Source organism: Palaemon carinicauda, chromosome 33 (assembly GCF_036898095.1).
Source record: "Palaemon carinicauda isolate YSFRI2023 chromosome 33, ASM3689809v2, whole genome shotgun sequence".
NCBI classification, from domain to species: Eukaryota; Metazoa; Arthropoda; class Malacostraca; order Decapoda; family Palaemonidae; genus Palaemon; species Palaemon carinicauda.
In genome coordinates, this window is record NC_090757.1 from 52,729,231 (window position 1) to 52,749,230 (window position 20,000).

Sequence of the window (20,000 nt, forward strand, 5' to 3'; positions counted from 1 at the left end):
TATATATATATATATATATATTGATAGGTAGTAGGTTTGCTAGGGCACCAGATACCACCGCTGGAGATTTATTGGGTCCTTTGCCTGGCCAGACAGTACTACATTTGACCCCCCCCCCTCTCTCTCTCTCTCTCTCTCTCTCTCTCTCTCTCTCTCTCTCTCTCTCTCTTTCTCTTTTGTTACGGCTCAATTTGTCATTGCCTACACATACACCGAATAGTCCTGCCTATTCTTTCTATATTATCCTGTCCTCATACACCTGACAACACTAAGATTACCAAACAATTCTTCTTCGCTCCAGGAGTTAACTTCTGCACTGTAATTGTTCAGTGGCTACTTTCCTCTTGGTAAGGGTAAAAGAGACTCTTTAGATATGGTAAGCAGTTGTTCTAGGAGAAGAACACTCCAAAATCAAACCATTGTTCTCTGGTCTTGGGTAGGGCCATAGCTTCTGCACCATGGCCTTCCACTGTCTTGGATCAGAGTTCTCTTGCTTGAGGATACACTCGGGCAGGCTGTTGTCTTGTTTCTCTTCCTCTTGTTTTTTGAAATTTTTAGAGTTGGTATGTGAAGGATGTAATTTAATTTTGTTGGTGTTCTTTGAAATATTTTGTTTTCATTCTTTAGTCTTCTCTTGTAGTTTATTTATTTACCTTTTTTTTGGAGCCCATGGGCTTATAGCATTTTGCTTTTCTAACTGGGTTATAGCCTAGCTTGTAATGATATATATATATATATATATATATATATAAAGGGGTTAAATCAGAAGAGTTTAACTTGTGGCTTTTCAGCAAGTTCACAAGTGTGAGATTACCAGCCCCAATCTCTTTTTGCTGACCCTGGGTGATGGTGGAATAAATTTACAGATGAGTGAACTTGTGAGCGATAAAGCGGGATCAAACCTAACACAAAAAAGCCGGATTCTGAATACTGAATTTCTTAGACAAGTCACTGAGTAGTTATCTATCTATCTATCTATCTATCTCTCTGTATGTATGTATATGTATTTATATATATATATATATATATGTGTGTGTGTGTGTGTATGCTGTATATATATATATATATATATATGCATATATATATATATGCATATATATATGCATATATATATATATATATGCATATATATGTATATATACACAAACATACACATATATATATATATATATATACACAAACATATATATATATATTTATATATTTATATATATATCATCATCATCATCATCATCATCATCTCCTTCTCCTTCTCATCATCATCATCATCTCCTTCTCCTTCGCATCATCATCATCATCTCCTTCTCCTTCTCCTACTCCTACTCATCATCATCATCATCATCATCATCATCTTTCTCCTACGCAAAGGGCCTCAGTTAGATTTTACCAACCGTCTCTATCTTGAGCTTTTAAATCAATACTTCTCCATTCATCATATCATACTTCACGTTTCATAGTCCTCAGCCATGTAGGCCTGGGTCTTCTAACTCTTGTAATGCCTTGTGGAGCCCAGTTGAAAGTTTGGTGGATTAATCTCTCTTGGGGAGTGCAAAGAGGATGCCCAAAACATCTCCATCTACCCTCCCCACGATCTCATCCACATATGGCACTCGGGTAATCTCTCTTATAGCTTCATTTCTAATTTAACTCCCAATATCCTTCTAAGGGTTTTGTTCTCAAATCTACAAAATCTGTTGGATATTGTTTCATTGTCATACCACAACTCATTTCCATATAGTAACACGTATCTCACTAAACTGATATATAGGATTATTTTTATATGTAATTTCAGGCAATTTGATCTCCGAATTTTAATTAACCTAGTCATTCTCTGATTTGCTTTTTCTCAATCTTTCATGAAACTCAAATTTTAAAGATATTGTACTAGAAATCATAGTTCCTAAATATTTGAATGATTCGCCCCTCATTAATCTCTTCTCTTTCCAATGATATTTCCTCTTCCATTGCATATTCCATTCTCATCATCTCTGGGTTTCTTCGATTTATCTTGAGTCCAACTTCATGTGATATTTCATGCATTCTGGTAAGCATTCTTTACAAGTCCTGTGGTGTTCTGCCAATAAGGACAGCGTCACCGGCATAATCTAGGTTCGCTAATTTCCTGGTACCAATCCAGTCCAATCCCTCTCCCCTCTCCACCATCCCCAACATAAACAACATAGGTGACAGCACATTACCATGGAGTACTCCGCTGTTCAATTGAAATTCATTTGATAAGAGTCCACTAACATTAACTTTGCACTTGCTATACACCTGAACAGATTTAATCAAGTTTACAAATTTAAGAGAAACTTCAATAATAAGGCAGGGATCTCCACAAAATTACCGATACACACTATCAAAGGCTTTTTCATAGTCCACAAGTGCCATCAAAAGTGGATTTCTATATTCTATACATTGTTTTACTATCTGTCTTAAACAGAAAATTTTATCAGTACAACTTTTACCTTGTCTTAATCCTGTTTGTACATCTCTTGTATTTGTCCATATATATATATATATATATATATATATATTATACACACATATATATATTATATATATATATATGATATATATATTTTATATATATATATATATATATATATATATATATTATGTATATACACACACACACACACATATATATATATATATATATGTATATATATTATACACACACACATATATATATATATATATATATTTGTGTCGGGATACCTTAACGTGGTGAAAGGAGTTTGCGTATTTGCATGGTCACGAAGCTGTAGCCGATTAGTCAGAGCTACCCATGCTAGGTTGGTTTGCAGTGACCGATCAGACGAAAATCTTCCACCTTTATCAAATAGCACTTGGCCATCGGGCATGAATAATGACATATCTGAGGCGTTTGTCCTAAAGTGGATTAGAAACGGCTGCAGTTATTGTTCTTGGTGTTGTTGTTGTGTATATATATATATATATATATATATGTATGTATATATATATATATATATATATATATACATATATGTATATATCGATATATATAGAGAGAATATTTTCAAGTCGTTTACTATCTAATAATAGTCCTAGGCAACTAATCTCGCCTTCCACACAATCCAAACAACAGTTGATTACAACAGTAGCCTATTACGTTTTTCATCTCCACACTGTCCTGGAAATATATAGCTTAGCGCATCCCAAGCATTAATTACAAGGCCGGCGTCGCGCTCCCACCTAAACAATGACTGAAATTGCTGGCGCAGATTTTTCGAACCTTGGTTTTGACGCGTTCTCGCCTCTTTGCTTCGTTTGATGTTGGGGGTAATTTTGGTGGGCAAGATTATGATTCATTTGCAGTAGTGGTATTGTTTTTTGTTTTTGTTTTGTTTGTTAGAGAGAGAGAGAGAGAGAGAGAGAGAGAGAGAGAGAGAGAGAGAGATTAATCAATGTTAAATAATTCCAACTGCAATGAGTTATATTATGATTGCACATAGAGAGAGAGAGAGAGAGAGAGAGAGAGAGAGAGAGAGAGAGAGAGAAATTAATCAATGATAGTTAATTCCAACTACAATGAGAATTATATTTTAATTGCACATAGAGAGAGAGAGAGAGAGAGAGAGAGAGAGAGAGAGAGATAATCAATTATATATTCTAATTGCACATATGAGAGAGAGAGAGAGAGAGAGAGAGAGAGAGAGAGAGAGAGAGAGAGGGGGGGGGGTTAATAGCTGTGATTGTTCAATTACTTCATTTCCACCAGTTATTATTTTTCGTCTTTATAAACTAATTACATGAAGAAAAATAGCGAAGGAGAGGCATCTTCTCTCATTAATGCTGAGGGAATTGAAAGTTTAATCATCCCATAACTCATGGATCCATGTTATGCTTTTTCCACAAGAGGTATTAAGAAAGAATAAGAAAATATTTTCCTCATTAGATTTCATTATTTTTGAGAATATGTTATGAAAACATTACTTCTATTATTATTATTATTATTATTATTATTATTGTTGTTGTTGTTGTTGTTTTTGTTATTATTATTATTATTATTGTTTTTGTTGTTGTTGTTGTTGTTGCTATTAATATTATTATTATTATTATTATTATTATTAATAGTAGTAGTAGTAGTAGTAGTAGTAGTAGTAGTAGTAGTAGTAAAAGCTAAGGTACAATCCTAATGTTTAACATTGATAATTATCTGATTTTTTTTAATGCTGAACCTAATAGCAATTAATTAAAACTAATTCATCGCTCTGGAAAAGAAATAAATAATGTCACATATTATTTTGCTTACGTTTATAATTTGAAATGATGAAGGCAGTTGGAGTATTGCAAAATGTTTGTGAGTTTTAACAAGGCAGATCGTCATCCGAGTACAAGTCTATCATGGGCAGATATATATTTGAGGACTGACCACGGTGTTTGTACCCTTGATGAATTATATGCATCATACCATACCAGTCTGAAGTTTCCTAATTAAAATTTAATGCTAATTCCCGTAGAATATCCAATGTTTGATCACATTTTGTATTTTTTTATGTCTATTATGATAAAAGGTCCAGTGTATGGAATGGTTGTAAGATAGGCTTTAAATGAAGTTTTCACAAATATATAATATTCAGGTTTAGATTATAGGAGGTAAGTGGACATTGTGAAAGTTGTATGAGAAGATTGTGTATGTGATGGTCAAGGGTGAAATGTACGAGAGTTGTAAAGCAAGTTTTTTTTTTTTTTTTTTTCAGGATTACTTTTTTTTCAAGCAGATGGAGGACTGTTGGAACACCTTATCATTTAAAAGTATGAAATGTTTTAGGAACACAACTAATTACTTAGACTAAATCTATATGCTTGAGTGCGCAACCGAGTATTCCTGCAATGTATTGGTACTCTTATACTGCACTTGTAGCTATTCAAGGGTCAATTTATAATTGGGAGGGGCAAGACCAATGGGACGGATACAAAGCCCATTCATTTACGGAACTCTTTTGAAGATGTAGATATGGAATATTTTTTTGTAGACTAAATGATAACAGGGGTCCTCCAGTCCTTGTTTCACATATGAAGTGAATGAATTTAACCGTTTGAGCTGCAAGTCGTAACCAACAAAAAAACTTTATATTTAAAGAGATTTGGTGACCAATTTAATTTGTTTGAATACCTTAATTAAGATAATTTTCATCTTTTACATCATTCAATATCATGAGGCTATCATGACTCTATAGACATTACATTAGTGTCTTAGCAGCGAACCTTACGTCCATTGCTGCATCCACTTTTCTAGGCTTCTACCATATCTCTTCTTCACCGAATGGCCTCCCAAGCCTGAACACCACCCCATATGACCTAATTTATACATTATTTCATAAATCTAATCCTATCGAGACCGGAATATTAACCTGGTTCCTCTTCCTTCTTACCTCTCAAAACTCCAGAGCTCTTTGGTTAGTCACATTCATGATCAAAGATTGGAGGAACATATCAAGACGTTAGTTAAGACCCACTCCATTACCTCAGACTGCTAGAGAGAGAGAGAGAGAGAGAGAGAGAGAGAGAGAGAGAGAGAGAGAGAGAGAGAGAGAGAGAGAGAGAGAGAGAGAATATTATTCCTCTAATGTGTGAGCAGGCTGGCTGGAGGGACAGCGTTGCCCACTTAAAACGCATTGAACCCGGCTGCCTAATTAATGTCTCTAATTAGATGCGAGACTTTTGACTATCAAGCATGAAATGAGAAAGTCTTGCTGCCGTTTAGGTATAAAGGCTTAAGATTACATAGCTAAATAATTTTCGCTCGTTTTGAGGTGGAATTTCTTTCAATTTTAACTGATTTTGGACAGATATTTTGGATCGGTTTTGTTTCTCGGAATCTTAATGTTTATTAAATCATAGTCATTCATATTGTATAATTTTCTTGAAACCTTAGTTATTTTGATACTTATTTCTTCTAAGTTATGATTGCAATGTTTAGTTTTTTTTACTATAATCTTTCCTTCGTCTTCTTATTTTTATAGTTATTCATAGGTAATCTTGAAAATTATACATTATTTTATTCTAGTATTTGTCTTTCCAGAATATTTAGAGATAGGCTATATATACAGAATATATATATATATATATATATATATATATATATATATATGTATATATATATATTTATATGTAATGTATATATATACACATATATATAAATATACATACATGCATACATACATGTATTTATGTATATATACGGTATATATATATATGTGATATATATATATATATATATATATATATATATAACTATATATATATATATATATAACTATATATATATATATATATATATATATATATATATGTATATATATATACATACTCACATATACATATATTTATGTATATATATTTATATGTTATGTATATATATATATATATATATATATATATAGATATATATATTTTTATGTGTGTTTATATGTATACAAGTGTTAATGCGGGTTTGTGTGTGTTCTTACAAGAGAGCCGCAGAGTATCTCTTATCAAAGTAATCTTTAAAAGTTTGATATAAATGTGATATATCAGACATTTTGTGTATGGCTATATATATATATATATATATATATATATATATATATATATATATATATATATATATATATATATATATACACACAATCATATTAAAAATATAAAAATATACATATATATATATATATATATATATATATATATATATATATATATATATACACACACACATATGTCTGCCTATATGTTTGTGTTTGTATGTATCTACGTATGTGTGAAAAGACCTTGGAACGATGTGGCTGTTTGAAAATTAGTGTGTCAGCTCTAACTTTGAAATTAACGCACGTGAATATATTCTTATTCATATTCATTAAAATTTATAGGTATATACAAATTACCTCCATTCATTAGATTATGAATATCCCTATTTATATGAAATATTATTCACCAGGCTTATATAAATACAACTGTCATAGTCATTTCTTTTTTTCAATCATTTCCTATTTTCTAAAAATAGTTTTAAGACTTTACAGTTAGCTGATATATTTTTTAAGGACAAGGAACTTGAATAGTGAATAGAATTGAGAGAATCCTTTCCTAAGTTAATTTCCTTAATTATGTCTATCTATGATTTGTAATTTTTATCAGTTAATCTTTATTTTATTGATTCACTGGTAGATCTTGCACACTATATAATCTTGAATCCTTAATAATCCGATTAGGAATTGAAATGAAGAAAGTTAATCCTATTAATACTTTTATTTTCCACCATTTGTTAGAAGACGATGCTCATCGAAATTCAAATTGGGAAATAAAAGTGAAGTATTCTCCCTTTTCCTACCATAGCCTCGAACCTACGTCTATCTTTACATCATCATAAATCATTCCAACACAAATGTATTAATGTACATTCATCCTTTAAACACTTATTTCATTAATAAAGACCTCAAAATGTCTATCTTTACTTTATCATCATCAGTTCATCAGCTGTTGCTAGTACACTGCGGGACAAAGGCCTCAGAAGTCCTTCCACTTGCATATATTTATGGTCTGCCTATGCGATCCTATACCCGCAAATTGTCTTAGCTCGTGAAACCATCGTCTTTCTCTTCCTTCCCCTGTTTCTCTTGCAATATCTAATGCCCATTCTTTTTATTCTTAAAATCAATATATTTTCTTTCATTCTCATTATTAAGGTGTCATTATATGTCCTGCCCATTTCCATTTCTTTTTCTTACTTGTTGAAACATCTTCGACTTTAGTTTGCTCTCATATCCATGTCACATCATTTCCACATAATTGTATAAGTGAAATATATCTTTAATTCAAATAATCAATCTGTTTTTCAATCCTCTTCTCGACACATTAGGTTCCGGGATCGTCATTATACGACTAGTCGACGTGAACGACAACTCTCCTCGCCTGGCCAAGAAGATGTGGGAGCTGGAGATGGACGAGACTTGGGGTCGACAGCCACCCGATAATTCCACGCTGCTGGAGATCTCCGTCAGCGACAGGGACACCAACAATTACTTCTTTTACAGGGTAAGAGGAGAGAGAGAGAGAGAGAGAGAGAGAGAGAGAGAGAGAGAGAGAGAGAGAGAGAGAGAGAATGTTTATATATACTTTAAAATAGAGTAAGAGTGGTAAAGATATTCAAAATAAAAGAGAGACGGGGATAGAAAGCAAGGATTAGACATATTGTCAGAGAGAGAGAGAGAGAGAGAGAGAGAGAGAGAGAGAGAGAGAGAGAGAGAGAGAGAATGTTTATATATACTTTAAAATAGAGTAAGAGTGGTAAAGATATTCAAAATAAAAGAGAGACGGGGATAGAAAGCAAGGATTAGACATATTGTCAGAGAGAGAGAGAGAGAGAGAGAGAGAGAGAGAGAGAGAGAGAGAGAGAGAGAGAGAGAGAGAGAGAGAGAGAGAGAATGTTATTTTTATATACATTAAAACACAGTGCGAGAGTGTAAAGATGATCAAAATAAAAGAGAGAGAGGGGAAGAAAGTAAGGTTTAGAAATATAGTCAAAGAGAGAGAGAGAGAGAGAGAGAGAGAGAGAGAGAGAGAGAGAGAGAGAGAGAGAGAGATAGTGTTATATTTATATGCTTTAAAATACAATGAGAGAGTGATAATAATTATCAAAATAAAAGAGAGGGGGGGAAGAAAGCAGGGTTTAGAAATATAGTCAGAGAGAGAGAGAGAGAGAGAGAGAGAGAGAGAGAGAGAGAGAGAGAGAGATCTACCGGAAAATTCTGCTGTGGTGCAGATATTCGTTATAAACACAAGTGAGCACAATATTTTTATTTACAGTAATCAGAAAATCTCAAGTGTTCGATCATCCGCTTAACAGATGTTGAGTGACGACATCAAATAATTGTCGATCATTTTTATCATGTGGATTTTCCATTACTTAACATATATTCCGTAAGTTAATTTTAGAACATGACCTGAGATTTTTTTTTTACCATTATTTCATTATCAGTCAATGATTTTTCCTATGTGTTGTTTTTCCTTTATTTTCGATTATCTGTTATTCGATTATTTACTTTTTGTTCTTTTATTCTCATTCTATTTAATCTTTTGGTTTGTTATTTTTCTTTATCAGTCAATAATTTTTCAATTGTCCTATTAGAGGATGTTATTGTTTGTATTCTATTAGTTAATTTCCATTAGTTATTTTTCATATATCAGATATGCACGTGAAATTTCTTTATCCATCAGTTATTCTCTCATCCCGCAGTGCCATCTGTACATCTTATGCGACGCACTGTGACCATCAATCTCAGAGCTTTCTAGTTTACCTCCCTACACTCCTTTCTTCCATCTTTCTGTTCAACCTCTATTAAATATCTACATCATAATGCAGCTTTTATGTTTTACAGTTGCGCCTAGGCGCTGAATTAATCATCATCCTCATTATTATCACCTCCTCCTACGCCTATTGATGCAAAAGGCCTCAGTTAGATTTCGCTAGTCCTCTCTACCTTGAGCTTTTAAATCAATATTTCTTCATTCATCTTCTCCTACTTCTCACACTTCATAGTAACTAGCCACGATGGCCTGGGTCTTCCAGCTCTTCTAGTGCCCAGTGGAGCCCAGTTGAAAGTTTGGTGTACTCATCTCTCTTTGGGAGTGCGAAGAGCAGGCCGAAATCATCTCCATCTACCCCTCACCATGATCTCATCCACATATGGCAGCTGAGGAATCTCTCTTGTGATTTAATTTCTAATCCTGCCCTGCCATGGAACTCCCAATATTCTTCTGAGGGCTTTGTTCTGAAATCTACAAAATCTGTTGGATATTGTTTCATTGTCATACCACGACTCAATTCCATACAGTAACACCGATCTCACTTAACTGATATATAGCCTTACTGTTTTATGTAATTTCAGGTGATTTGATTTCCAAATTTTACTAAACCTAGACATTGTCTGATTTGTTTTTTTTCAGTCTTTCATTAAAGTCAAATTCTAATGACCCTGTATTAGAAATCATAGTTCCTAAATATTTAAATGATTCCATCTTATTAATTCTCTCTCCTTCCAATGATATTTCATCTTCCATTGCATATTCCGTTCTCATCATCTCTGTCTTTCTTCTATTTATCTGGAGCCCAACCTCATGTGTTATCACATTCATTCTGGTAAGCAATCTTTGCAAGTCCTGTGGTATTTTGCTAATAAGGACAGCGTCATCACTATAATCGTGGTCCACTAATTTCCTGTTCCCAATCCAGTTCAATCCTTCTCCACCATCCCCAACTGTTCTATGCATTACAAAATCCATGAGGAGGATAAAAAACATAGGTAACAACACATTTCCTTGGGGTACTCCACTCTTCACTAGAAATTCATTTGATAGGACTCCATTAACATTAACTTAGCTCTTGCTATGCTCATGAACAGATTTAATGAAATTTACATATTTAAGAGGAACTCCATAATAATGCAGGACTCTCCACAAAATTGCATACTATCAAAGGCTTTTTCATTGTCCACAAATGGCATCAAAAGTGGATTTCTATATTCTACACATTGCTGTACCATATGTCTTGAAATAAGAATCTGGTCATTACAACTTCTACCTTTCGAAAGCCTGCATGTTTATATCTCAGCTTTTCATCAATCTTTCTCTCTAGTCTCTTTAGAATAAGTATACTATATATTTTATTAACAACTTGAATAAGTGTGATGCCTCTGTAATTATTGTAATTAGTCAGATCTCCTCTTTTGCCATCTTCATCAACACTCCTAGCTCTCATTCATCAGGTTTTGCCTCTTCATGCCACATTCTACAAGACATTCTTGTAAGTATTGTGAGAGTCACTTCATTTTCGGCCAAAATCGTATCCAGGAGCTTTCCATCTCTTGAGTTTTTTAATGATAGCTTCGATTTCAAACACACTGAATACATTCAAGGGCACACCAAGGTCTTCCTCACTTTCAAGTGTATCAATCAAATTATTCTTTTCATATCTATTCATCACCTCACTTAAGTGTTCCATCCAACGTTGCCTTTCTTCATCTTCTGTTAATATAACAAATCCATCTCTCTTTTTTTATGTATTTATGCTTCTTGTTTTTTGCCCCTGTATATATATATATATATATATATATATATATATATATATATATATATATATATATATATATATATATATATATATATATATAACCTGTCACGCTCAGGGGGAAAACTAGTAGTAATACCCTGGTGATAGAGGTCCCCGTAAAGTAGGCTTACATTCTCCCGCAAGTTGCCGAACCAGTGGGTTGTAGTTAAGAAAACGGGAGGGGATGGGAAGGATCTTTCTGAAATATTTAGACGATAGTGTGACGGGTTGGGTACACTAGAAAACCCCTAGTTTCACTTGTTCACTGAATAACCTCCATCTTCCAAGCACCCGTTCGTGTGTTCTGAATTATGTTAACCCAAATTCAAGCCCATATGTCATAAAGTCTGTAAACACATATCCAGGGTCATATTCCTTAATTCTATAAAACCAAATCCAAGGTCATATGTCCTAAATTTTGTAAACCCAAAGCCAAGCCCTTATGTCTTAATTTCTTTAAATCCAAATCCAAGGCCCTATATCCTAAATTCTGTAAACCCAAATCTAAGGCCATATGTCCTAAATTGTGTAAACCCAAAGCCAAGCCCCAATGTCCTAAATTCTATAAACCTATGTCCAAGGCCGTGTGTCTTAAATTCTATAAACCTAAATCCAAGGCCATATGTCCTAATTCTATAAACCCAATTCAAAGACCATCTGTTTAATTCTATAAGCCCAAATCCATGATATGTACTAATTATATAATTCCAAATCCAAGGACATGTGCCGTAAAATATTTAAATCCAAATCCAAAACCATATGTCCTGATTCTATAAAAAAAAATCCAAGTTCATATGTCCTAAATTCTATAAACTCAAATCCAAGCCCACATGTCCTAATTTCTATAAACCAGATCCAAGGCTATATGTCCTAAATTCTTTAAACCCGAATCAAAGGTCATATATCCTAAATTCTGTAAACCCAAATTCAAGGCAATATGTCCTAAATTCTATAAACCCTAATCCAAGGCCCTATGTCATAAATTATGTAAAACCAAATCCAAGGTCATGTGTCCTAAATTCTATAAACCAAATCCAAGTCCCTATTTCCTAAACTTTCTAAACCCAAATCCAAGACCTAGTAACCCAAATTCTGTAAACCCAAATCCATGGCCCTATGTCTTAAATTATGTAAACCCAAATCGAAGGCCATATGTCCTGATTCTATAAGCCTTATTCAAAGGCCCTATGTCCTAAATTCTATAAACCCAAATCGAAGGCCTTATGACCTAAATTCTCTAACCCCAAATCCACGGCCATATATCCTAAATTCTATAAATCAAAATTCAAGTCCATATGTCCAAAATTTTTAAACCCAAATTAAAATCCACATGTCCTAAACTCTCTAAACCCAAATCCAAGGTCATATGTCTTAAATTCTATAAACTTTAATCCAAGGCCCTATGTCATAAATTCTGTAAACCCAAATCCAAGTCCCTATGTCCTAAACTCTCTTAACCCAAATCCAAGGCCCTATGTCGTAAATTCTGTAAACCCAAATCCAAAGCCCTATGTTTTAAATTATGTAAACCCATATCTAAGGCCATATGTCCTGATTCTATAAGACTTAATCAAAGGCCCTATGTCCTAAATTCTGTAAACCCAAATCCAAGGCCTTATGTCCTAAATTCTATAAGCCTTAATCAAATGCCCTATGTCCTAAATTCTGTAAACCCAAATTCAAGGCCTTATGTCCTAATTCTATAAGCACAAATCCAAGACCATATGTCCTGATTCTATAAACCTAAATCCAAGGCCGTGTGTCTTAAATTCTATAAACTCAAATCCAATGCCATGTGTCCTAAATTATGTAAACCTAAATCCCTGACTGTATGTCCTAAATTCTATAAACCCAAATAGAAGGCCATACGTCCTAAATTCTATAAACCCAAATCCAAGTCCACATGTCCTAAATTCTGTGAACCAAAATTCAATCCTTTTCTCCTTTGGAATCGTCATTTTCTTTCTTCCTGTCGCAGGTGGTCGATGAGAGCGGCTGGGGCTGGGCCCATTTTGGCGTCAGGTCAGTCGGGCCCTTGGGTCATTTGTACGCCCGTCAGACCCTCGACTTCGAAGATGAGACGCATCGCCGAGGGTTCAAATTCATGATACAGGTCACGGATAAAGTAAGGAATTGTAGAAGAAATGTTTGCTGGTAAAGCAAAACTTTGTGGGATGTGAAGTACATGACAATAGTTCAGCGTTGATTTAGTACACTCTTAAAAAATCGATAATTTTAATCGGAAATTCTCTGTAAAAATATAGTTCTCAGCCGTATTTCAATAAAATGCGGGCGACCGTAATTTTGCCATACTTTGTTATTATATTTTACGGGTTGGTGAGCGTAATGTCACTCTTTTACGTCAATATATCCGTTTTTAGAACGGTAAAAATCATTGAATAAATGTTGCCTAAAGAAAAAAACTTGAGAATAAAGTAATTGTTAAAGGAAAACTTGTGGGGAGGTAAATTACATGACAATGGTATATAACTGATGGTATAATATGATTAGGCAAGGAATTGACAGAAACAAATAAGCGAAATATGTTAAATTCGCTGATAGAATGAAGAACTAGAAAATAATTTACTGGTAAAGCAAGAACTTTTGTGATATGAAATAAGAATGACAATAGTATATAGTTGTTGGTCTAATAAAGCATATATTTTTTTTTATTAAAATCGCTGATAAAGAAAAGTGCTATAGAATAAAGTTATTGGTAAAGCAAGACTTTGTGGGATGGGAAGTAGAAGGCAGTGGTTTTGAGTTGTTTATATAGTATGATTAGGCAAAAAAATCTCTGATAACGTACGGAAATTTTTGTTAGAAATGGCTGATAAAGAAAATAACTTGAGTAAATCATTGGTAAAGCAATACTTTGTGTTTTTTATATGACAAAGGTATAGAGTCATTGATATAGTATGATTAGGCAAGGAGTTCGGAGATAAAGTAAGAGGATATATGTTAAAATCGATGATAAAGTGAAGAACTAAAAAATAAAGTTACTGGTAAAGCAAGAACTTTTGGGATGGAAAGTAAATGATAATGGTATAGGAGTTATTATTATTATTATTATTATTATTATTATTATTAAATGCTAAGCTACAACCCTAGTTGGAAAAGCAGGATTCTATAAGCCCAGGGGCCCCAACAGGGAAAATATAGGCAAGAGATTCACAGATAAAGTATGGAAATATTAATTAAAATCGTTGATAAATTTAAAGAACTAGAGAATAAGGTGACTGGTAAAGCAAGACGAGGAAGCAGGATCCTTGATTTTATATAATCAGACTAGGGAGGGAATATAGTCACTGATAAAGCTATATGAAATATAGTTCCAAGAAATACAATGTTAGAGAATAAAGTAACTGATAAAGCAAGGCAAGGTAATAGTTTCGATAAAGTAAAAATCTAGAGAATAGAATCACATAAGGAAATAATAAGGAATAAAATAAATGGTAAAGGAAAAAAGGAGAATGAAGTCGATGATAAAGTCATGGTAATAAATTAGTTAATGAAGCAGGATTATGGAAGTCACTGATAAATTAGGGGAATATTAGATAAAAACCTCACTTTCCATCGTGGGATTCGAACTCAAGTAGCGTAAAATCCTCTCCAGGGGCGAGGTGGTTGGCACGACGGTCGCCATTTGGACTCTGCCTGGGTGAAGGTCCGCCTGAGGGACTTGAACGATAACGCCCCCGTCTTCGCACGCCCGCACCTCCACCTGACGGTGCGGGAGGACGCCCAACCACAGACCGTCTTGACTTCTTTGCCGGCTCACGATGCCGATATGGTGAGGGGCTTGTTTTGTTTTTCATTTTTCATTCTATGATATAGTTGCCTTCGCCAAAATTGTTATGTATTAACCCCTGTTTTCTGTTTGTCAGTTTATTTGTTTGTTTGTTTGTGAGCAACTTACATAAAAACTACAGGACAGATTTTGACCAAACTTGGTAGTCTTATTGGGTATGACCCAAGGATGAATCTGTAATATTTTGGATGAAGTACAAATAAGTACAAGAATGCAGCAGTACTTTGAAAATAATTACAATGTTAAGTGGAAAATATTTTGTTAGTTTATTGTTTGTGAATGCAAAAACTACTGAACTAATTTCAACGAACGTAGTGGAGCAAAATCAGACTGCTTGGCGTGGCGAAGGCATGCTCTCTACTGAGTGCCTCTCTAGTTTTAAATGTTTTCCTTATCTCTTTCTTAATTCGATTTTTTTCTATTCGTTCTTCTTCCCAGGAAGGCAAACAAGGCGTAGACTATCACGTCGTAGGGGGATGGGGAGCCCTAACTATCGACAAGGCCGGGTCTGTAAGCCTCTGGAGGTCCCTAGACAGAGAGACCTCCGGTGGGGCCCTTGGGATGGCCAAGGTCATTGCCATTGACCGAGGGCAACCTCCACAGTCCTCAACAGCCACACTAACGATAACGGTTATCGATGTTAACGATTGCCCGCCCCGTCTCCTGCCACCGACAGTCTTCCACGTGACGGAGGGAGTGCAGCCTGGTCTTTTGGGCGTGCTCACTGCTACTGACGAAGATGTGTGGGCGTTGGGCCACGGGCCTCCTTTCACGTTTTCGCTGGCCCCGACAAATCCAGCTGTGATAAAGGATCTAATCGACATCAGGTTCCTGTCGCGTGAGTGTGATTCGTGTTCTCTCTCTCTCTCTCTCTCTCTCTCTCTCTCTCTCTCTCTCTCTCTCTCTCTCTCTCTCTCTCTGTGCCGTAGACTCATTTACATGTATATATATATATATATATATATATATATATATATATATATATATTTATGTATATATATTATATATAAATATTTTTACACACACACACACATATATGTATATATATATATATGTGTGTGTGTGTGTGTGTGTGTGTGTGTGTGTGTATGTGTATGTGTGTTTGTGTGTATGTGTGTGTGTGTGTGTGTAAAAACATATGTTGTTAAGTAACAACGTATACAAATAGACGATAATTTCATCACCTAATATTTTTCCTACTTTCCTGTTATTGAAATTTATTTTTTTTTACTAATATTCTATAAAATTGTGGAATTGAGTATTAAGGAATTATAAAGGCAAAACCTTGACTGTATGAAGCATTTTTGTTCAACCAAATTCGTGAAAGGTAAGTTGGAATGTTTTATGACAAGTGAATACAGAGTACACGAACTAACCGAGTAAGAAGTGTTGAAAGTGCGAGAACGGTATATACGCAGAAAAACAGTTGAGTAAAGGTTATTATTATGGATTAATGTAGTTTAAGGTGGTTTGGTCTTATGTTGAGAATAGAGAATGATATGTTGACAATGACTATGATTAGTTGGTAAATTTTCGATGAATCAGACAAAGACGAACTAATCGTGAGGTTGAGTTATTAAAGGATGTGTCTTAACATGTACTGTTCTAATAAGGTCAACATTGGGCACAACTTGATTAAAGTGAATGGTGCATTGTGCCCAAAAAGTAACAAGTTATCTGCGCAAGTTCTTCAGTTGACCTGTATTTTGTAAAGCATCTACACCGACCATTCTTTCTTGATACAACTTTGCCTGATGTTTTGCCAAGTGCGAAAAAGGTAAATTCTAAACTTACCCTATCTCTCTGGATTCAGATCTTGACAGTGGACGAGGCGGAGCTGAGATCTGGACAAAAGAATCCTTAGACCGGGAACAGCATCGTGAATTGTCTGTAGGAGTCCTTCTGCAGGATGCCGGAGGCGTGTCCGGCACGCAGGGTATCAGAGTCATAGTCGATGACATCAACGACAATCCAATGAAACCAGCCTCGAAAACAGTTTATCTGTGGAAGACCCAGGTATTGTTAAGTGGTTACTTCACTGTAGATTTATATAATTATTTACATGAAAAATCAGACTCACACAGATTCATATACATATGCTCATAATATCATATGTATATATGCATATACCCTTTAAACATTTAGGTATATATATTACGTTCATTTTAGAAAATTGGTCAGTTTACAAAATGCTTTGCCATTATGCAAAAAGACCAAATTCTTGGTCACTTCACAAAATGACCTAAATATCTCGGGATTTTGTAAAAGGGCCAAGATTTTGGTCCATTTACAAAATCATCAGTATCATCGTTGGTAAGGTTACAAAATGTCCAATCAACAAGTAGGTTAGGTTAGGTAAGCTACTTGCTGATTGGAAATTTTTTAACCTTACAAACGATGATACTGATGTTTTTTTAAATAGACCAAAATCTTGGCCCTTTTACAAAATGTCGAGATATTTAGGTCATTTTGCAAAGTGACCACGAATTTGGTCTTTTTGTATAATGGCCGGGCATTTTGTAAAATTACCAATTTTCCAAAGTGACCGAAACTTATAAATATGTATATATATATATATATATATATATATATGTATATATATATATATACACACATATATATATATACATATATATACATATATATAAATATATATATATATATATATATATATATATATATATATATATGTATATATATATATATATATATATGTATATATATATATATATATATATATATATATATATATATATATATATATATATATAGAATTATTTCGCAAATCCAGAAATCTTAGATAACTGAAGTAAATGTGAAAAAATTATACATTACTGCCTCTAGTTTCCAGGGCCAATAATATTAAGAGGAGACTGAATTTATTTACATCCATTCTAAAATATATGACCATGAGTAGTGTAGGCAGTGAAGCTCGTGTTCTTGTCATGAAATATTATTATTGATTGATTATAAATATTAAGTTATTTTCATTCGAAGTTAAGGATTTGTATTTATGTTTATACAGCTGTTCTCAGTCATGGGGGAAAGAGGAAATTAATAATTGGTTTTCTTTACCCTCCTCCTCTTTCTTCTCTTTTTCTCCCCCTCCACCCTTTTCTCCTCCTCCTCCTCCTCCTCCTCCACCCTTTTCTCCTCTTCCTCCTCCTCCTCCTCTTCATCCTCCTCTTTCTCCTATTCATCATCCTCTTCATCCTCTTTATCCTCTTCTTTCTCCTATTCATCATCCTCTCTATCCTCTTTATCCTCCTCTTTCTCCTATTCATCCTCTTCATCCTGCTCTTTATCTTCCTCATCCTCCTCTCTCTCTTAATCCTCCTCCTCCTCCTCCTCCTCCTCCTTCTCCCTCCTCATCTTCTTTATCTTCTTCATCCTCCTCGTTATCCTCCTCCTCCTCCTCCTCTTCCTCCTCCTTTTTATCCTTTTCATCTTTCTCTTTATCCTCATCTTTATCCTATTCATCCTCCTCCCCCCTCTTTTTCTCTAATTCATCCCCCTCCCCGCTCCTCCTCCTCCGTAACATAAATCCAATAGGGAGGAAATTCAGAGGCGCCCTTAGGTCGCGTCTACGTTGAAGACCCAGATGACTGGGACATCGAAGACAAGACCTTCCATTGGATGGGGCAGCCCCACCCCCTCTTCTCCCTCAACGCCCACGACGGGACGATCTTAGCCTCGAGTCAGGTCCGGGAGGGAAGGTAACGCCATATTTTAAAGCTTATTCGTCTGTAAGTTTTATTCCAGCTGTGACCGAGTTGTGGAATGATCTTCCTAATCACGTATTTGAATCTCTGCAACTTTTAAAGTTCAAACTCGCAGGGAATGTTTTTATGTTGAAGAGGCTTACCTATGTCTGTCTTATATAGTTTGTATATGAAAGATCTATTTTAATGTTGTTACTGTTCATAAAGTGTTTTGTTTCAGTTATTCATTACTTCTCTTTTAGTTTAATTTTTTTCTTGTTTCCTCTCCTCATTGGGCTATTTTTTCCTGATGGAGCCCTTTAGCTTATAACATCAGGCTTTTTCAACTAGGATTGTAACTTAGCTAGTAATAATAATAATAATAATAATAATAATAATAATAATAATAATAATGATGATTTGTCGTCAAAATAGCAAAGGACATTGAAGACGAAAGTCGCTAAAGTTTTTCATTCCGTATCTCGGTGCGTGTCTTTTTCATAGCACTTCTTATGATTATAGAAAATAACTATATTTATTGTTAATGATGGTGTTTGTATAACTGTGCTCATACCCATTATTATTATTATTATTATTATTATTATTATTATTATTATTATTATTATTATTATTATTATTATTATAAACCAAGACACAACCCTAGTTGGAAAGGCTATAAGCCCAAGGGATCCAACAGGGAAAAATAGCCCAGTGAGGAAAGGAAATAAGGAAACAAATACACTACAAGTGAAGTGATGAACAAATAAAATGAAATATTCTAAGAACATTAAAAACTTTGAAATAGATATTTCATTTATAATCTATAAGAAGAGACTTAAGTCAGCCTGCACATCATCATCATCATCATCATTATTATCATTATTATTATTATTGTTATTATTATTATTATTATTATTATTATTATTATTATTATCATAATCATCATCATCATCATCTACCTTTGATGCTAATTATGAATACGTTCAACACGGAGATATGATTATTATTCTAATCAAGTTTCATTAATGATGATCGCTGCCTCAGTAACATTAATATAGTATTTGAGCTTTTCGGTTGCTCGTATTCTTCTTCTTTCGTCAGTAGCCTAGTAGGTTCTGCCAGTAACTGCGCAACTTTGTTAGTCATTGGCAGGCGAGAGCAAAAGGAAGCATTGATCATCTTTAATGAATCCTGCCCAAAGTATTATTCTTATCATCATCATTACCAATTCTACTGCAAACACTAATATCAGCACCTTAAAAACTAAAACAGCTATCTACATAACCCCCCTTCCCCCCTTGCCACTTCTGAACTTCAGATACGAGCTGAACTTCTCAGTGGACGACACCTCTTGGGGTCAGCGAGGAATATCAGCCAA

General features: G+C 34.3%; 1 protein-coding gene across 1 annotated transcript in view; it reads left to right on the forward strand.

Moving 5' to 3' along the window:
• Window positions 1-20,000, forward strand: part of LOC137625956 (putative neural-cadherin 2) — a 456,463-nt gene that overhangs the window by 409,032 nt on the left and 27,431 nt on the right. Inside the window, exons 9-15 of the mRNA XM_068357020.1 lie at window positions 7,862-8,037; window positions 13,089-13,235; window positions 14,727-14,903; window positions 15,360-15,759; window positions 16,735-16,937; window positions 18,474-18,637; window positions 19,941-20,000. The exon at window positions 19,941-20,000 is cut by the window's right edge and continues 109 nt beyond it. Coding sequence (XP_068213121.1) covers window positions 7,862-8,037; window positions 13,089-13,235; window positions 14,727-14,903; window positions 15,360-15,759; window positions 16,735-16,937; window positions 18,474-18,637; window positions 19,941-20,000 — 1,327 coding nt within the window. The remainder of the gene's footprint in view (window positions 1-7,861; window positions 8,038-13,088; window positions 13,236-14,726; window positions 14,904-15,359; window positions 15,760-16,734; window positions 16,938-18,473; window positions 18,638-19,940) is intronic.